Source organism: Alligator sinensis, unplaced genomic scaffold (assembly GCF_000455745.1).
Source record: "Alligator sinensis unplaced genomic scaffold, ASM45574v1 scaffold153_1, whole genome shotgun sequence".
In the NCBI taxonomy this organism is placed as follows: domain Eukaryota; kingdom Metazoa; phylum Chordata; order Crocodylia; family Alligatoridae; genus Alligator; species Alligator sinensis.
The window spans coordinates 1,681,028-1,701,519 of NW_005842099.1; the positions used below are offsets into that span (position 1 = coordinate 1,681,028).

At 44.7% G+C, this 20,492-nt stretch overlaps 1 protein-coding gene across 9 annotated transcripts in view; it reads right to left on the minus strand.

Moving 5' to 3' along the window:
• The window catches only part of UTRN (utrophin), a 580,332-nt gene that overhangs the window by 349,148 nt on the left and 210,692 nt on the right, over window positions 1–20,492 (minus strand). For all 9 annotated transcript variants that reach the window (XM_025204844.1, XM_025204843.1, XM_025204842.1 and 6 more), the window contains 2 exons: window positions 7,148–7,339; window positions 3,257–3,429 (listed from right to left, as the gene is read on the minus strand). In XM_025204844.1, the coding sequence (XP_025060629.1) occupies window positions 3,257–3,429; window positions 7,148–7,339 (365 nt within the window). The remainder of the gene's footprint in view (window positions 1–3,256; window positions 3,430–7,147; window positions 7,340–20,492) is intronic.

Here is a 20,492-nt window from a genome sequence, read left to right on the forward strand (position 1 = left end):
AAGATGACCCTGGGATTAACTCTCCTTTATTGCCAGTGTGCTTTTATAGAGACTTAAGTAGTAAGCACATTAGTCATGAAAATATCTAGTGTAACTTACTTAATTTTTAAATGGCATCTCAAATAATACCATTTTATTTGAAATACCTTATTTGCTCCATAAATAAGTGGCAGTCCTTATTCTTTGTTTTTTATGAACAACTTTTTAAAATACCAACTTTTTTAAACGTAAAATAACATTTCCATTAATGAATGTAAACTGTCAGCATGGAACTAGTTTTGCTTTTATTCTCCTATCACAAAAATTATGACCATCTGTAATTCTCAGACAGACCACAGATTTACACAGACTGTTTTACAAAAGGGGACACTTTGTACTTCAGATTGCTCATTATATAAATCAAAATTAAACTGCCTCTCGAATTTTCTATTTTCATTTTTCACCATACAGTTTTACCAACATTCTAATTGTCTAGTATTCTGTACTGAATTTAGAAATTCTAGAATTTCTCTGATCAGTAGATAAAACAATTTCAGACCAAGTATTAGGATTTCTCTCTAAATTTGAGAAGAGATTTAATTAGCAGCTTTCAGCTACCTGAAGAGTACTTCCAAAGGGGATGGAGCTAGACTGTTCTCAGTGGTGACAGATGACGAACAAGGAGCAACGGTGTCAAGTTGCAGCAAGGGAAGTTTGGGTTAGATATTAGGAAGAACCTTCTCACTAGAAGAACAGTAAAATACTGAAGCAGGTTACCCAGAGAAGCTGTGGAATCTCCAGCCTTGGAGGTTTTTAAGACCCGGCTAAACTAAGTCTTGGCTGGGATGATCTAGTTGGGGATGATCCTGCTTTGAGCAGGGGGTTGAACTACAGGACCTCCTGAGATCTCCTCCTACCCTAATTGTCTATTATTCTATTTCAAAGGCATTGTGTTTCAACTTTTACAGTGAGTTTTGCGAATGTATTGAATGTGCTCATTAGACTCTAAGCTAATTTTTCATTTTGTTGAATCTTTTGATGGCAATTAATCCATAGCTTTATTTTATGTTCCAAATATATATATATTTGGAACATAATATGGCCAGCATGGAAGCACTCTTACCCACACCTGTCTTGCCAATGGTTGGTAAATTTATGGACAGACGGTAGAAAAACCAAGGCTAAAAATGCCTATTCATAAAATCCATAAAAAATATTGAGCCATCCAAAAAAATCTAAACCACCAGAACTTGAAAGAAGCTCCATCACCAGAAGAAAGCTGGATGCAAAACACTAAGACAGAGGGCAGAGCAGCGCCACCTGGTATCTGAGCAGGAGTACAGCACCCTGGTAAAAGTTCCTGTTAGGGCTTTGTTGCTCACAGGAGTCTCTATAGCTCCCTCCCCTAGCCATGTGCTGCTGCTGCTGCATCCCATCTACCTGTAACACTGCTTGCCTTGCAGGTACTAAGACAGTGGTGTTTCTCTGGGGGTCCAGGATGAGACACAGGAGCAGAGCCAGTGAGGGTGGGGGTAAGGCCAGGGAGGCATCAGGGTACAGGGTGCAGCCAGGGGCATCAGGGCAAAGTAGTATGTATGGGTGAGTAGGGGACTTTTGCAGTGGGAACAGCAGGGTGCGAAACCATTGTAGCAGTCAGTCAATCAGGTTTGCAAATTTTTTTTAACTGATAATCTCCAACCTTTTTACTGACAGTCAAACATTTTTTCTATGGTTGATGTTAAACCCCTAAATTTACACCCAACCCTTGTCCAGGGTCTGGCAGAAGGTTTAATATATGCTAGAGTGCTTTAACAATGTGCACAGGTACATCAGGGCCCTTCTTCAGGGCTTAAGTAGCTAGTTGTTTCTCTTTTACAAATTGAATTGCTCTTAATGCTTCTGAAAATAAAAATTACTAAGGCCAACAACCAGGCCATCTTGGCCTTTTGGTAAACAGAGAATGGAAGATGAGATCAAAGACAATGAATGAATCATACACTCTTCTAGCCTTCCCTGTATGAATGGGGCAAAAATATATGTTCAAGAAAAAAAAAACAAAAAAACAAAAAAACAAAAAACAAAACCACTTTTCAAGGATGTAAAGGAATTAAAAATCTTTGCCCCAATACACTAAGAAAGTTCATATTAACATTATCCTATTTATTAAAATAAGATTTTTATTAAATATTGTAGTACTTTGAAAAGATTTGATAAAGTTACAAAGCATTTAGTTTAAATTACCAGTCTGATTGCCCTTTTTGTATGAAAAGCCTGTCCAATTATATTTTAATTAAGATGCAAAGCTTTAAAAATTTTATAAAGTTCAGAAATTAATTTACATTCAGTGATCCAGCTAGGAAGGCAATCTGTTGCGTTTTTCCAGTTAATCATAAATGTTTAATTTAACTTATTCTTTGATACATTTATCTTTTTCAACAGGGAGACTAAACTTTTGGTCAGCCTTGGCTGCTTAATTGTTAAGTAAATGGAATTTTATTGACTGAAGGACAAAAGTTTACCAAAGGACAAGAATAGGAAGATATTTTAATTAAAATCACCAAAAACCCACACACCAATAAAGGAGGGGCAGAAAAGAAGATTTTGGAAGACTACTATGTCCTTTCTAGATATAAATGAGATAGAAAGGATGATCAATATATGTGTGCCTGTACACTGGATCTGGCAACATAATAGAACAAGTAACAAGAACACGGAGAAAGCACAAAGCCATCCCAACACACATTGATTGGTGGAAGGGTAAAACGGAGGGCACGCTATCTAAATGTCTTCAATTTTTTTTCTGTGACTGATATCTGACTGCCACAGTAAATAACACACTACCTTTCAAACGTTGTAACTACAGTAAGAAGCCCTTTCAGTGCGTTAATATTAGCCTATTCACAGTACAATCACAAAAGTGAAAGTATATGACTGCAGAATTACACCCCTTTCTACTTGCTTTATGGTAGCTTCCTGAATTATACCATTTTTCTAATGACAATGGAAGTAGTCAGTGCATGCTGCATAGTGCATCATTATTTTAACTGTGCACCAATCATAACAAACAGCTATTACTTTTACTTTTTAAAAGTTAAAGTAGAAACTGTTAAATGATGAAACTGTTAAATGATGCTCTCGATTCAGGATTTCTAAAAGAAAAATACATGCAACTTAACCTGTATTATGAATGCTTCATTCTAACATGTAGAGTCTATCAAAAAAAAGAGACAAGCAACTTTGTTTAGAACATAACTCTTTTAATGCAAACGGGACTTACCACTTATGATCATTGTACATCCTATTAATTCTGTCCCATTCAGCATTCAGTTGGGTTAGTGCATCACCTATTTGTATAGCTTCAGGTCCAGATGCTTCTAACATAACATCAGGTTGTTTTTCATGAATGACTGCAATCTGATCCCCAAGTTTGTCCAAAATATCTTTTATATTCTACAAAGCACAGTAATAAAGCAAAGTCATTAGTAAGGGTGACACTAGCAGGAGAAAAGAAAAAAAATCAACTAAAAATTATGAATATTGCCATTTCAAGAATGAGAAACAAAAAGAATTTGGCTACCATGGGGGGGAAAAACAGTAAATAGATAAAAGCAACATCTCAGATTAAAGCAATTTTCAAATCACCCCATCTTAACCACTCCCCTGCCATCTCCTTTCAAAAAGTTAACATATGCCATCACAGATGATCATCTTTGGAGCTTAAGGAACATGCAGTTTAATTCAATAAGCATTAATAGAAACTTAACTTCCTGCCTTCTCCCCTCCCATCAAACAAAAATTGCTGCTGGAATATCCTGGAAAGAGAGACAGAGCACGTACACACGAGCAAGCAAGCAAGCGAGACTGAGAGTGAGCAAGCTCCTCCTCTCCCTCCACATTGAAGGTCTCATCCGAAAATGGGTAGTGTAACTACTCTCTCTACAATCTCCAATATACACACACAGCCATGTGAATTTTTTTTAACTTCAAATGGCAAAAGGATGTTCAGAGTAAATGCTGCCCAAACACAATACATTACTGGGCCAAGCAGTTGCAATTCCATGCACCACAAGAGGAGTGTAGGGAGACTTCTGCATTATCTAGAGACAATGGCATACAAATAAAACAACAGAATTGACTTGTCTTCTTTCATTTTCAATTTCAAAATATTCATGAATTCCATGCATTTCTGCCATGCTATTTTTCTTCTAAATGCATTTTAAAGGTGCAAGATTATCAAAATAAAAAGTGATCAGGACATTGCTACCTACACTATGATACTAATACAGTTTGGACTGGGTCATCACTGGAGTTCTCCCTCAGAGTGTGTCCAGATGCAGCAAATTGAGATTAAGAGGACAGCGATATCACTATCAGCAGACAGAATAAGAAAGCCCAATGCTGACAAAGTATGAACTCATAGCTATGCTTGATTTTTAAAACAATTGTGAATATCTGGATATACAATGATTACTGTTTTTCTCAGTGAAATAATTCAGTAGTTTTAGCTCTCCCTTGCTCCCCCAAGCAACTAAGGCTATGAACATACAATGCATTTGTCCCAAGAGAAAACATTTTCAGATATCCATGATTTTTCAAATATCCATGTCTGTTGTCCCAGAAAGGCTCATGGGATAAGTGTGAACAGTTTGTCTTGGGACATTGTAAAGTACATCTGAACAGTTGTCCTAGGACTACATCAAGTCAATAGCAGAAAAGCAACATAGCATTCAGGTGGTCACTAAACCGTGCTCAGAAGGGTGATGGGTATACATGCCAGTTCCAGGACTTTTCTGTTCATGGACAAACACAGGTACAACTCCTCCTAGGACAAATGCAATGTCTGTTCCTAGCCTAACTCACAGTTAAGGAATCCTCAAACTGTGATATGTGTAGAGCTCATATGTGTAGAGCTGATTTTAAGTCATACGCTGTGAACACTTCCTTTTGTTCCCAGCTGCTTTTTCAGCCCTTTGCAAAGAAATTACAAAGAAGCACTAGGGCATGTATAAAAGCATCTGGGAGCAGCCAAAACAGACAACCTAACTACCTTTGTTAGCAGCCAGTGTTATAAAGGGAAAGGAAGCTGGTAACAAAAGATTATCAGGAGTATCAGAGAAACACAGGGAGAAAACAGGGAACATCAGAAAGCACAAAAACATGTGCACGGGACAGAAGAATAAGGGAGAAGGGAGTGAAAACAAAAAAATTAAAGAAGGCTGGGTACAGCTTACAGAAGTTTAAAAAATGTTCAAAAGGCAACAATTGCTAAGCACCGAACTTGCATTTAAAACAAGATTTCAACGCTTTCAGATATTTTACTCAGTACAATCCCTGGTCAGAAACGTGTGAACACACAGACATTCTTAACGTTAGGCACATGACTAGCTCTATCTTCATCTGTTTAAATTAAACATGAGCGTTGAAAGATCACCACGAGGGACGTGGGTTTTCCGTTCACTGTGGAAAAATGCAAATTTTCCCCTTTAAAGGAGAAAAACGCAGGAAACTACGGGTCTCCTCCTGCAGGCTAGCAGCTTGTAAGGGGCTGCTTGGGACTGTGGGAGGAGGGTGACTGGAGACAGGGGTACCACATGCATGTGTGCATGCAAACATATGTGGCTGGTGTACAGCAGGGGGGTAGGAGCAGCCCCAGGAGATAGATACAACTAAGTCTATGGGCAGGGGGTTTTGGAGAGCCAGGACTTGGGGAATGTCCAAGGGGCTGGAGGGAGTATGGGTTGTGTGTGTGGAGGGAGGGATAGGCAGAGGTGCCTGCCAACACTGGGGAAAGGTCAAAAGGAGTCCTGGCTCCAGGGTTTTGGCAGGGCAGAGGGGGTCTGAGGCAGTGCTCAGTGCCACCAGTGAGTCCACCCCCATGCTGTTGCCAGTGGCGCCTGCCCAGAGGCACCTGCTCCTCCAGTGGGGAAAGTGGGCAGGGGGTCCTTTGGGGGCACTGGAGAGCTGCTTGGCCAGGTGAGCGGTGTCACAGGCTGCCTGTGCTCTCAGGGGCAGGGCCTGGGTGGCCAAGAGACACTGCCAAGTGGGGAGAGCCATGGCCAGACCAACTGGCGCAGCATAGGAGCCCCAGCCTGGGGCAGGGGGTGCACAGGCATCCTCCTCCTCCTTCCTTCAGCCTACACCGGATCCAGACTCACTCCACTGCCACCTGCATAAACAGAGCCACCACAGTTGCCATGCTCCAGCCCGAGCGGGACAGAGACTGCCTGGAGGCCCTCACCCTCCTCCTGCTGTCTGCAGCATGGCCCGGGCCACAGACATGCTTCGCTTCAGTCTTCTGCTGTGGAGTACAGTGCTGGTCCTTCCTGCCTTGCCGCAGCCCCAGTTGGCATTGTGGGGAAGCGCGTGGTGTCCCAGCTGCTGGCTCTATTTCTGCATGAGGTGCGCTGCATGCACCTCATGCTGGAGGCCATCTGCTGCGCCCCCACAGACCACCATTCTCTGAGTCCACATGGGGCTAGGAGGGGCAGGGGGCAGATGGGGGTCCCCTCTGGTAGGGTTAAGGGGAGCAGGGGGCTGTGAATAGGGAGTGAGGGGCACCAGCAGGGGTGGAGGTCTGTAGGTTGGGAGTGACAGGCAGCAGGATGGCAGCGGGGGGACTGTGGCTTGGGAGTAAGGGGCAACGGTATGGGCAGGGGCAGGGCTGATCAGGGCCACAAAGCAGTGCAGGGGGGACAGCGGAGACAGATACAGCTGCAGCTGGACCCACATCCTGGTGAGCGAAGGGGGCAGGGGGAGCTCTGATTTTCCATGATAAAAACACCAAAATCTAACGCCAAAATAAATAGGTATTTAGAATTTATTTTAATGATTGAAGTACTGTTAGACTTCCAAATTGCTTAAATTTAATTGCGGGAAAATTTGGATTTGAGGGGTTTTAATCCGAGAATTTGGGGGTTTTAATCGAAGAATTTGGGCTTTTTAAACACAGAAAACCAGGATCCCTGAGATCACTTTCAGCTTCTACAAAGCCCTATTGGCTATTGCAAACTCAGCTACATTTGCAGTGGGAACACACTGGATGCATTCATTACTTACTGCACAGCATATATTGAATCACAACGCTATGTAAATCCATTATGAAACTCCCCCCCACCCCCATCTCATTTTGTTAGTGCTTTTTTCAAAACAGATATTAAGTTTGCAGTACCTTCAGTGAGTCTTCCTGAGTTGAGAAGTCCTCATAGACACCAGTATTGAGCTCTGGTGCATTCAGCAATAGCTCTATGTCAGCCATGGCTAACAAAACTTTGTTAATGTCAATCAAATAATCAGTAAGGAAGGGTGAGGCCCTAATTCCTGAGGGGAAGTAGTCTGTTAGCCTCTGTTGAACAGGTATCACCTAAAGAAACAAAAAAGGTCACTTCATTATTTTTTCTTCTAAATGTAATAGTTTTTTGGGGGGGAAAAAATCTCACACACAAGCCTATGTTACGCTTTACTTTATTCAGCTCAGATATTCTCCTAAATTATTTTAAAATAATTTTTAAAGATGTCAAAATTACAAAATTCTGCAGATCGTCATCAGGAGACTGCCTGTTTACACCAATGAACTGGAGCCTTATTCCAAATCTCCAACAACTCAGAAAGTTAGTAGACTTTATGTTTCAAAATAGTGCATAATAAAACATTTAATATTTTCTGTTTTCTTTCACCCACCAACCACTGTATACTTTACACAGAGGGCAGATTTTTCTTTGATGGGCCTACATCTACAACAACCTAATGGAAACAAATGCCTGCCTCTGCATATCTGGTTATCGCAGCTTTTCTGAAGACAATTCTGGAAAGCTGTCAGTATCTCGGTACATTCTGCCAGTTTTCTCCAGTCTTTTAAACACATTTTCTCACCTCCCAAAAAATATTTGTAAAATCCTCTTTACAGATCTTAAGCATTTCATTGAATAACAGAAGCCTACAGAGATGTGAAAGCATGATAGTACTATTATGGCAAGATGATTAACTTTAGAGGTGCACCAATACATTGGTCTGATATCAGATCAGCAGCGATATAAAGAAAATTTTCTGTATCGAAAAATTGGCCTGATGCAGTCAACAATTGTCTGATATATGTCCATGCGTGTGCACAGCCCAAGCGTAGCACGTCAGCAGTGAGGAGCACAGTTAGCAGCATGGAATGCTGCGTGCAGCTAGCAAGTCTGGTATGGTAGAAGGGAAAGGGGAGTGGGGAAGGGTGTGGGGGGGCAGCAAGGCCCCCGTGGTAAGGGAGGGTGTGGGGTTGGGCCTGGGACTGCCCAGCTGGGGCCAGGGCGGGTGCAGGATGGAGGCACGGCTTGTCAGGGGAGTCCAGGAAGAGAGAGGGGGCGGCTCCCACTGCTGCATGTGGCTCGCCCAGTGCTTATCTCGTGGCTGCTGCCGCTCATCCAGGAGGTCATGGGAAAGGGGTGTGCTCCTAAATCTGCCCAGCCGGGAACAGCCCGGTGCCAGCCTGCCTCACCCAACCCCATGCACATAAGGGGACACATGCCCCTCCCTGCCTGTGCCCTCCCAGACAAGCAGCAGGAGCCACCAGACGAGCACCAAATAAGCTGTGCAAAGTGGTGGGAGCCACCCATCCCCTTTCCAACGCCTCCCTGATGAGCCGTACTTCCATCCCATGCCTGTCCCGGCCCCAGTCACAGCCCACAGCTGCAGCCCGCCACGTGCTGCACAGATCCAGGGGGCATACGTTCCCCCAGACGAGCCACTTGCAGCTCTGTTCTGCACCCCTCCCCACCCCGGCTGGTTAGTGCCTGCCCCTACCCCAGCTCCATTCCCTCCCTCACTGCAGGGGCCTTGATCTGCCCCCCCACCCCACCCCACCCCACCACACTCCTTCCCTCACCTTCCAACACACCAGGCTTACTAGCTGGATGCAGCTCTTCAAATTGAAGAACTGTACATCAGAAATCAGATCAGTATCAACCAACATGCCTCCTTAAAAATCCGCTATCTGTATCAGCCCCAAAAATCTATTGGTGCACCCCTAATTATCTTTTAAAAATTGCTGGAAAGATGGTTCTGGGGGTTCCATATCAACATAGTCCAGTGGTGCTCAAACTTTCCAGTGCCCAGGCTGGATAAGCAGGATGCAGCTGGTCCACTGGCCAGATCCATAACATGGGACCAGGACTGTGGACCGGATTCAGAGCACAGACTGATCCCATGCACCAGATCCAGTCCATGAACTGACACCATGTACCTGGTCTGGGGCCAGACACCAATGCCATGGCTGTATACCAGCTATGCATACTATCAGATCCAGAAAAGTGGGATGATGTCATCCAGCCTGTGTGGCTCCCCTCAGGTCCAAAAAACAGGGAGCAGTGGCATCAAGAAATGCCATGGGGCAACCCAAGCTCTGACAATTAACATTGCCACTGCTCCCCCACTGCCAAATTTCATGGTTACATGATTGTACAATGACTTTAATTAGTCCTGTATTACTTGCCAGTTTCTTTCCATTTTTCATCGCCTGGCTTAGAAACCACACCTGTAACAAACTGCAGAAGTTTTACTTTGTTTAGTAGGAGCTTCTGCAAAATTTACAAAGATGGTACCAGAACCAATGACCAAACTGAACTCCTCTTCAGTGCCCAATCTACTTGTTCTTTTTATGATAAATAGCAGTCCCACAATAAGTTCTACTCTAGGTATATTTTTAAGTCATAAGTGCAATCCTCTGAATAGAATTCAATTTAATAAGAGTAGCAGCAGCAAGGACATTAGTAACCTCTGTGCTTCATATGATGCCTCTGCCAAATCTTGCAGGCAAGCTTAACAGATTGTTTTCAGTGCCCATATTAATTGTTCCATCCAAACAAAACAGAAGAGTTCATCTATCTTTTCATAATGCATCTGCTCTTTCTACACAGAGCTATAAGAGTTGTTCTAAATTGCCCTTTGTTGAACTAAATTTAAGCTTGGATGTTTTGGCATGCTCTTTTTAGGTGTTTCAGTAAGTAATAGCAATAGGCAGCATTCACAAAAAATACTGAAGTGGTCATTAGCAAGTATTTCTAATATACAAAGGGTCTCAGCTTTATAATTCCTCAAGAGGAATATTTAGAGAGGGAGATCATCTTTTTCTCCAAATCTCAGTAACAGGAAAAATTACAACTTTAAAGCTAATTTCTTCACAACTATGAAATTTTGTAACTTCTTTCTCCAGCTGTGCTGGCAAGCCTGTGCCAGTTTCCCAGTCACTCAAGCAACATCTGGCCAAGTCAACTTCCAGTACCCAAATGTACTTCAGTTGTTAGAAAAACTAACTTTCCATCTCCCTTGGCAAACATGTTATTCTGTTTGTGTGCCTGATCAATGGCAAAGACTGCAAACAAAAGTGGGTCCTTGTACTCCATGAACTTGTCAAGACTAAATTTGAATTCAGTGTCTTCATGTTTCTGGGCAACTTCAGCACATTATTCAAATTAATGTGGTCAAGAGTAAAAGGATCAAAAATACCCTTACATCAGGGCATCTAGCCACTGAACGGTTTACCTCCTATCCTGAAGGTTCCTAAGGTTCTAAAGATGCAGTGCCAGCACTGTAGCAAACCTGGAGCCAATCTTCTGTTGCCCTCGGACGATATGTGCACCAATATGCTACACCTCAATCATTTCTCACACCCTCCCAAAAGCACAATATGCAAGAATAGATGGGTACAGAATAGGGTCTAATGCAATCCAGAGCATATATACACAATTGGAAAAAAATCAATATTAATCTTTATTAGGGGTGTGTGAAATGGACCCTATTCAATTCGGATTCGGCCTGAATCAGGGATAGTGATTCGATCTGTTTATCTGACGATTCGATGTTGATTCGGTGAATTAGTGATTTGGACACAGGCACAGCGTTAAAAGTTTTTTTCTACAGACCTCGAGGTAGCAACACAGCTCATGATCGCTGCAGTGCTGGGGTGGATGGAGCGTCCCACAGCGGCACAGGGGGCTCTCCAGTATACTCGGCAGCAAACCAGGAAGTGGGCCGGACATACTTCTGGTCCACTTCTGGGTCTGCCGGGGGGCCCCCTGCACTCCCCCAGCCAAGTGATCAGCCATGTGAGGATCCCGGGTGCCCCACCCCCAGGCCCAGAAGGCACCAGTCGCCGAGCCAGGGGGGCACAAGGGGTCCCCAGCACGCTCCCCGGTAGACCCAGAAGTGCTTCTGGCCCACTTCCGCGTGTGCTGCTGAGTGCACTGCGGAGCCCCCTGTGCTTCTGTGAGACTCTGCATCTGGCCCAGCACTGCAGCACTCATGAGCCCCTGCTACCTAGAGGTATGTAGAAAAAAACATTTAAAGCTGTATCTACGTCTGAATCACTGAATCTGTCCGAATCGATTCAGAGAAATTAAAGGGTCCTCTTATTCAATTCAGATTTGGAGAATCAGCCACCTAATTGGGCTGAACCTCCACCAAATTGAATCAGGGACCGAAGCTTCTCACAGCCCTAATCTTTATACAGTACCACAGTAGAAAATACACCTTTTAAAAAAAGATTCAATTACTGTGCCTGTGGTGATGACATGACAAAGATGACACGACAGGGAGCAGGAAGCAAGGATTTTTTTGTGTGAAATTTTTTATTGGACCAACTGCATAGCTGGGATCAAGTCCAAAAGCTTCTGAATGCAAGGTGTTCTTCTTATCCCAACTATATAGTTGGTCCAATAAAAACATGACCCCAAAATATCTTTGCCCCTCACAATTCCTGGGCCATCATGGCTACAATATCATTCTACACTACCATGATTAAAGCAGGCATTCAAGCTATTGTTTTCAGTGTACTTTGTTTTATTATATTAGGTGCTGGATTACTTTACCAGCTGTAGTGACTTCATTCTGACTCGGTAATCCTAGCCCCAGCTTTTGTGGCTGTGGCAAACTGTGTCCCGGGAACCAGCACGTTCCTGCTGTAAAAGGAAAGGGGGCTAATTGAAGGGCTGTCATGACCAGGGTGCATACCACCTGCAACATTCAGGCTAGAGACGGACATTACACATAAACCGGTTTAAGTGATCAGAAACTGGTTTAAACCTGTAGCAGAACAGATGTACACTACACATAAACAAGTTTGAAAATGGCTGAAACCAGTTTGAGATAAACCTGGTTGAATGTAGTATCAGACTGAACTGATTTGGCTCAAACCGTTTATGCAATGTCTGTCCTAGGCCCCTTTCTAGTTTAAGATAAACCAGACTCCCCCAGCATCCCGGCATGCTCTCTGGCTGGGTGGGGGTCTGTGCTCCACAGCAGGACTGGCTCCTCCCCTCTGCTGCCTTGCTGAAGCTTGGCAGTCTCTGCAGATATCTGCCTGCCTTCTGCTCCCCCCCGCCACTCTGTGCTAAGCAGGCATTTCCTCCATCCCTCACAGACACCTCAGCATTTGCTAGCAGACTACATGCTGGCTACAGTCTGTGCTGTGGGAGATGAGAGGCAGACAGGCTTTCTGGAGCTATTCAACAGGTAACTTAACTTCCTTTCTTGGAAAAGCTATTTAAGAGCTGTTTACTCCCCTACCCCCACTCACCACTTCCTGCTAAGCAGGAATTCCCCCCTCCCCACTGCCTTGCAGAGAAGGTATCTGTGTATTAGCTAACAGACCACATGCTGGGTCTGTGCTGAGTGAACAGGCAGAATCAACAGGTAGCTGGCAATGTCCCTCTGTTTTCTTAATGGGAAGATAAACAGTGAGATAGGGGTGACACTTATCAGGCCCCCCATCCCCTACTTGCTCACCTATCAGTTTGCTGCAAACAGTATACAGAAGCAGGGAGGGAGATTGAAAAGCTCAGTTTCATCAACAGATGCATTCACTGCACACACACCCTTTGCCTCAGTGCTAGCTGGGGGCTGGCAACACTCCCGCCCCTTGAGCAATGAGCTGGGAAACGCCTGAGACTACAAGCAGGCTGGGGGGTTACACCCCTCCCTAATCAGAGCCTCCTGCTGGGACCTGGCCACACACCCCTCAGCTCAGCTTTGCAAGGGAAGTAAGGGCTGCTCTAGCGCCCCCGGCTTCCAGCCTGAGCCTGAGCCACTGCAGGCACGTGCCTGAATTTCCTCAGTCCAGAGGGATTGTCTGTATGGTTGGAAACCAGTTCAGCCTAGCCAGGTTAGACTAACCTACAAAGGTTGAATCACTTCAGGCTCAAGCTTTTTGAATGTCTGTCCCTAGCCTCAGAGCTCTTCCCTCTGCAAGACCTTTCATGAGCAGTGCATTTGGAGTGGGAGAAGACTGGGAATGTCTGTGTCATTTAGGGCCACTAAGCTCCAACAGCTGCTGTTGAATGGTTCCCCAGCTGTGGATGGCAGCTGCTACAAATCATTCTAGCACCCATGTCTGCATACTCAAGGGCTTCAGTTCACCCAAACACAGAGTTATTTGATCCATCTCCACTATCCTGCTGCATTATAAATGCACAATTATTTACACTCCATGGTGGGAGGAGAGGAAGGGGACATGCATGGGATCTGAACTGCATCTGCTGACATGCAGCAAATGGCTTTCCACTTGTTCCTGGTGCTGGTATAGATCGGTGTGCTCTGCCTCTGATAGCACCATACTGGGATAGGCTGCTGCTCTGTTTCTGAAAAGCAGTGAATTCCTCTCTGTGCTGTTCCAGTTCCTGGAGCAGTTCCTGCAGAGTATGCCTAATTACTAATCTGCACCAGCTGCCAGCAATCACTGAAATGTTATTTCCTCTTTTCAGCACCTCATTCTTTTGGTGAATACTCAAGTGTTAGTAGTGCATTACTAGAGTTCTGTTTTTCACATTCAGCTTTTCTCCACCTTAAATGTGAGATGAGTAGTTTCTAAGATGCAAACAAAATTTGAGAAGGAACAGATACTTCTGCTTGACATAATTATACCTCCTCCAGCTTGGCTCGCTCCAATTAAATCACATTTAAACTGATTTTTTTTTCAAAACACAAAATTTCATTCCCTGTTCTTCCTGTGTCATGTATAATATAGTCACCTAACTTATCCCAACAGCATCAAGATGAAAAGCACATCTAAGATCAAGTGGTAGAGCTACTGCTTTGGGAGATTTGACTAGATGGTCAATTGCCTTTTCCATCTCTAATTTCAATGATGAAAAGGCAAGTTTAATAAACTTATTTTCTCTTTATAAAAGTGGATGTTTTCAGACTTATTATGGAATAAACAGTCTATGGGTATATGTTAAGTATCATCATTAGAGTTCTGCTAACTCCTGAGCTATACAGAAACCCTGAAATAAATTTGGTTAGGGTTGAAAGTTTAGTTTGACCTGAAATGCAAATACAAAAGAGTTAAAAACAAAACACAACTTTAAGGCAATTTTTAAAAAATGAAACACTGGTTCAAATAAAAAAATGGAAACCTGTTGTGACATGCTAGAGCAAAATATTTTGTCTTTTCTTGGTCTTTTTGGGGAAAAATACTTTTTTTTTTTAATGGAATATAATTCTGACTGATCAGAATCTGTATGTTTTGATGTATAAAATATTCAAGCAATTTTTTTCACAGCTTTGATGTCACTTCATCATTTTCCTGTTGTTCTCACTTTTTCTTGTAGTAAATAAATAGCTCAATGGTTGGAGAAAATGAACATTTCAAACAGGTGAATTCCTGTTCCTTCAGATACATCACAATTCTGGGAAAAGTTTTCAAAATTTGGGAATTTCTGTATCAGTTTTGCTCACTTGTGGAATTAATCAATCATTAAGGACTGTGTTAAGATAGAAGGCACGGCTATATTATTTTATAAATACTTTAACGCAATGAAGTAATTATTGAAGAGGTGTCATAACCTATTACAATCCCTTTTCATGGTTTCATTTTCATTTTGTTTATCTTCAAAAGCAAATTTTCTTCCCCCCCCAGTAAAATTATTTTTTCTAACTTGCCAACATTGAAAATTCAGCTTTCGATCTGAAAACCAAATTTTGCTCTATGGGTTACTCAAAATCTGCAGCAGTAAAGAAACTCTAGTTACATCTTCGTACCAATTCAAGTATATACTTCTTGGGCACTCAAATGTCTCTACTCTGGACAGCACTTCCTCATGTGCAGCAAGTGAAGTTTAGGTTAGATATTAGGAAGATTTTTCTCACTAGGAGGGTGGTAAAGCACTGGAACAGGTTACCCAGAGGTAGCGGACTCTCCATTCTTGGAGGTTTTTAAGACCTGGCTAGACAAAGCCTTGGCTGGGATGATCTAGTTGGGAATGGGTCGTGTTTTGAGCAAGGAGTTTGACTAGATGACCTCCTGAAGTCCCTTTCAACTCTTATTTTCTATGATTCTATGATTTATAAAATTCAGAAGTCTTTATAAGAAAAACACCACAAACCAATTCTAGGATAGAAAACTATTATTTCAAGAGCCTAGAGCAGGGGTGGGCAAAATATGGCCCCATGGGCCGAATCTGGCTTGCCAACGGATTTGATCTGGCCTGTGGGTGTCTGGCCACCAACTCACTGGATCTGGCCCACAGGCAGCAGCCGGCTCCAACTGCTGCATGGTGCCGGGCAGACAGGTGGGAATGCTTCTGCCCAGCAGCATCAGCTGTGGACCCAGGCACGGCTTCAGCTGCAGCAGGTGAGCAGCGGCATCAGCTGTGGACACCTCAGGCAGGATCAGGAGCTCAGGCATGGTACCTGTCAGCAGCATCCATGGCTGACCCACCGCGCTCCCAGTGCGGTGGAAGCTCCCGCCCAGAGCCCTGACCTGGAACCTGCCAGCAGCGTCAGCCGTGGACCCAAGCAGGAGTTGCTACCACACCAAGCAGGCAACAGCATCTCTCTATCTCTTCTCTTCTCTCTCTCTCTCCCCTTCCCTCCTAAACCCAGCTGAAGCTGCTCCAGGAGCTGGCACCAGGAGCCTCAATGCTCAGCTATAGATCCAGGCAGGAGCTGCTGCTGCGTCAGGCGGGGATCAGCATCAGTTGAGACACTGCCAGCAGGTTCTGATACTGCAGCCTGCTCAGTGTGGCAGCAGCTCCTGCCTGGGTCATACAGCAGGGATAGGAGCTCTTGAGATTGTGGGTGCTGTTAGAGACAGACAGGCATCTGAGCTACCCAGGGAAGCTGGGGAGAAGGCTCCAAAGCAGGTAAGGTCTGCAGGCAGCATTTACCTGAGGAAACAGACTACTTGCTTTCCTTTGAACCAGCTGGTTTGTTCTCCTTCAGTTTGAACCTGTGATCAGAGGACCGGATTGCGGCTACAGGGGTGGAGAAGACCATGAATAGAGGTGTGCCTCCTATCACAGGGGCTAGGAAATATCCCAAGTTGCAAGGCAGAAACTGGTATACCAAGGCTGAACCCCAGACCCGAAGTCTTGATCAGTGGACCAAGGCAGGGCATGGCCAGAGAGGATGTGATGGCAATTCTAGGGTACATCCTGTCCCAGTGCCCTGCAAAATAGAAATCCTCAGTGGCTGCCTTAGCCCAGAAGCAACTAAATTGGCTAGACATCTAACTTTTAACCTTAAAGTCGTGTTTTTAAGCACCCAAGATTCAGCTTCTCTGCATGTGCAGAACTGCTCTGTTCCAAGTTGCTAGACACCTAGCTTCCACTTAAGCCAAAGCCATGCTGGAGTCCTGGGAGCTAGGCTCTGACAGTAAAAGTCACAATAAGCCCCCTGAAATCTGCAAGAGCTAACCCTGAAAAGGGAAGTGCTGTGTTGGAAGGTGGGCAAAGGGCTCAAGTAGAGTGGCTGGCCTGATCAAACCAGCCAGGCTACTCACAAGACTGCTACTAGTACAAGGACCACCCCCCCCACCCCCCAACAACAACAAACAACATCCAAGTTGTGGCAAGTGGGAAACAGGAGGTATGGGGAAGCTGGGAAAAGAAGCAGATGAGCAGGGCAGACCCTACCTGTATTACAATGAGGGCAAGAACAGCAGGGTACGAACATAAATTCCTCTGCTATCTGCAAAATGATCACTTCCTCATGTCAAATAATTTCCTACAGCTTGGGAAAAGTAATTTCAGGAATCTTAGTCCACTAATTTTCTCTTACAGTTTAAGACTTCATTTCCCTCATTCCCATCTAAATCATAGATTACAACTTTCTAAATATATACTGATACACAGTACTCGGAGAGAATCTAAAAGGATTTCATTCCATAAGAGAAACTGAATTTAAAAGAAAGTAAGTCTTCACACATCCAACAAGAAAATCTCAGAGAACGTTTTAGGAACCCAATAACCTGTTTTTCTGGCTAATGTACTTTGTACTGAAACAAAGTTTAAGAGTCTGAAAGGAGAGACCCAAATTTCATCAATATTACAGGCAAGCCTGCTGCTAAATGGAATAAGTAAACATGGTTCTAAGTGGGTGGAAAGGATCACTCTCCAAAACAATACACTTGTAGAGATCAAAAACAATAAAGATTCTTTCCCTTTCCATTTAACTAACAAAAGATAATTTCTAAGTCTATAATGCAATGTGCAATGCTACCAAGAGCCTTCTAGGCTTGGCTGTTCCCTTGGCTGTTTGTTTCAAGCCAGCATTCCCTTGCTTGCTAGGTCAGTGATTCTCAGCCAGGAGCCTGAAATGCTTTTAAGGGTGTAACAGTGCCTGGCCCTTGTGCAAGGAGTTGACTCAGGGGTGGGCAAAGTCCAGCCTGCAGGCTGGATCAGGCCCGCAGGAGACTCCATTTCACAGCAGCCCTGCCCACATCACTGCAGCCAGTTTCCACTGAGACACTAAGAGCAGCAGAGCTGTGACAGTGTGGGGCCAGGATTTCCATGGAGACCAGCCTCAGCAGCCCTGGCAGGGTGCGCAGCAGGGCGGGGAGCTGCTCCAGGGCCAGGATCTTGCAGTGGTGAAAGCATGGTCTAGAACTGGAGCAGAGCCACGATCCACTACCCGTATGCCCTGGGCAGAGGCATGCAGGCAGATCACAGCTCTGCCCCAGTTCTGAAACATGCTATTACCACTGCAAGATTCCAGCCCCAGCCCTGCCCAGCTGCACACCCTGCCAGTGCTGCTGGGGCAGGTCTCTGTGGAAACCCCAGCCCTGTGCTTGCTCCTAGGGTCTTCATGGAAACTGAGTGAAGCAATGTGGGCAGGGGCTGCTGGGACATGGAGTCTGGCTACTGGTCGCATCTCCCATTTTGCCCACCCCCGAGTTAAATGCTTGCTCTTCCATCTAGTTAGGCACCCAGAACCCAGCACAGTCCTGCAGACAAGTGGTACCAGTGGCTCCTCCTCTGGGGGTATTCACTCCTGCCTCCTGCCCCTGCACTCTGCCACGGGTTGGGGAGGCAGGTGTGGGGCTGTGCTTTTTAAACTGGTTCAGTCCCCTGCTCCTCCCATGTTTCTAAAGCTGGTGGAAGAAACCAAAAGGGCAGGTGGTTCTGGTCACCATCATGCAACTCCCTGGAGGAACAGCTTCAGTGGCAAGGGCCACACTCACCTCCTCAGGCACCAAACTGGGATGAAGAAGGGCAGATGATCAAAACGAGGAGCGGCAAGGTCCTACCCACACTACCTTGTCATGGCACCAGCCTTTGCATCCCCATCAGTCAGTCACCCCTTTCAGCTTCTTGCAGGGACAGCTACCTCCTTCAGGGATCTAATGACCCACCCCCAGTTGTCTTAAGACCCATCCCAAACTCTACTGAGCAGCCCCTGCCCACACTGAGCACCTGCACCACTCCTTGCCACACTTTCCAGGGGTGCACACAAACTACTGCTGTCTTCCCTGCCACACCTGGCTGGTTCCTACTAACCTGCCCATGACCTTCTAAGACGATCTGTCCTACAGTCCCCCCCCAGTCTCATGGCACCAAACTGCCTCCTCCCCCTCTCCCTTGGCACTGTCCGAGCCAAAGCACCACTGCATCTTTGCCCCAACAATAGCAACCTGGTATGTACCTACCACCAAGCATCTGCTCCCTTTCCTTCAGTACCTTAAACAGCCACCTTTTCTCCTAAACTGCCCACCTGACAGCTGTTCAGGTACCTCCCTTCACAACTTAAATATACCCCACTCCCACCCCAAAGCTAACCCCCCAACTTTATCTTCTCTTTACTAACTGTTTCTCCCCTTCAAATAGCCTCTCCAAGTAATGAGGATTCCCTCCAGAGACTCTGCTTCAGACAACATATGTGTTGTCTATCATAGACACGTGGTTGAAACGTAATTTTTTAATGCAAATTAAGGACCAAGAAAAGCCATGGGGGCTCATAGCCTTTGGAGCTTTTGCCAAGAGCTCAGGGCCAATTGTCCAAGGGTCAGACCCTGTCCTGAACTCTTTTGAAAATTTGGCCATTAATTTTATTGTCCGAAACAGTGATTCACAACTGCAGCGCTGTGGCACTCTGGGGTGCTATGAGATCCTTTTAAGAGTGCTGTGGGATGCAGGGAGGTAAAGCACTATAAGAAACTAATTAGTATTTAAATGGGATGCTGCTAAATTCAGAAACGTTATGGAGGAGTGACTTGACTCTAAAACGTGGAGGTGTTAGGTAATCTCCCTTCTCTTGTATCAGGATTAGGTATGGAGCTACCCATACCCATCCTCCTTTGCATCCAACATCCTTCCTGAGGTCCCAGGCACACAGGGAATCAACATTTCTGCCCCTCCAGATGGAAAAAAAAACTTTTTCAAGCAATTTACCACATTGGTCTTTCTAACAATAAGGATCCAATCAAGTCTGTTGGGTCCACAGGAGCTGTCGGGCAACTGAGCACATTCTCAAGAGATCTCTACTTTCTTGGGAATACCAGCTCTCACATCAGAAATGGTGATGTTACCCATCTGAAAAACAAGGCCTTAAGGGACCTCCTTCCTAGTACATGATCACTTAAACTAAGCAGATAAGAAAACAAGCTGAAAAACTAAAAAAGGAAGTTTGACTTGGTATTCAATACCAAAAGTCTGAGCGCAGAAAGGCATAAAGCAATATCAGCACTTTCCGAGTTTTAGACTGTTAATCCAAAATGCTTATCTCTTCTCTGAATCCAAATGATTCAACCAAACTGGCTACATCTGGAAAAACTAGAGGATGATTTCATATAAAGTAACTGGTTGTGAGCAACTACACACCACACAAAAATTCTGCTCTGTTGACTACTGTAATCCATAAATTCCTATGTGATCTTTTCCATTCACTACTGACCTAGTCACCTTATTACCAAAGGCTCTCAACTCAGGAAAGTGCTATTCAGCAAAGCACTTCAGCATGGAATTAACTGCTTTCTTTTATTAAAGCCTCTGGGCATGTCTATCTTACTCCTAACCATGATTAGAGTGATGCCAGAAATGCACACCCTCTTTGTTCCTGCTCTACATGCAGCACATGCCAAAAACGTATAATGCAGCTACCGTTTGGTGCACATCCAGTGCCACACTCACGTTTTTGGTCTTGGGGGCACTTTCTGTTGTGAATACAGGGCTGCTCTAACAGTGGCCCCATTACATTTTTTTGTTTGGGAGAGGGGGCACCATGTGCCATGAGTGGCATGTGAGTGAATGGACAGGGCATGTTTT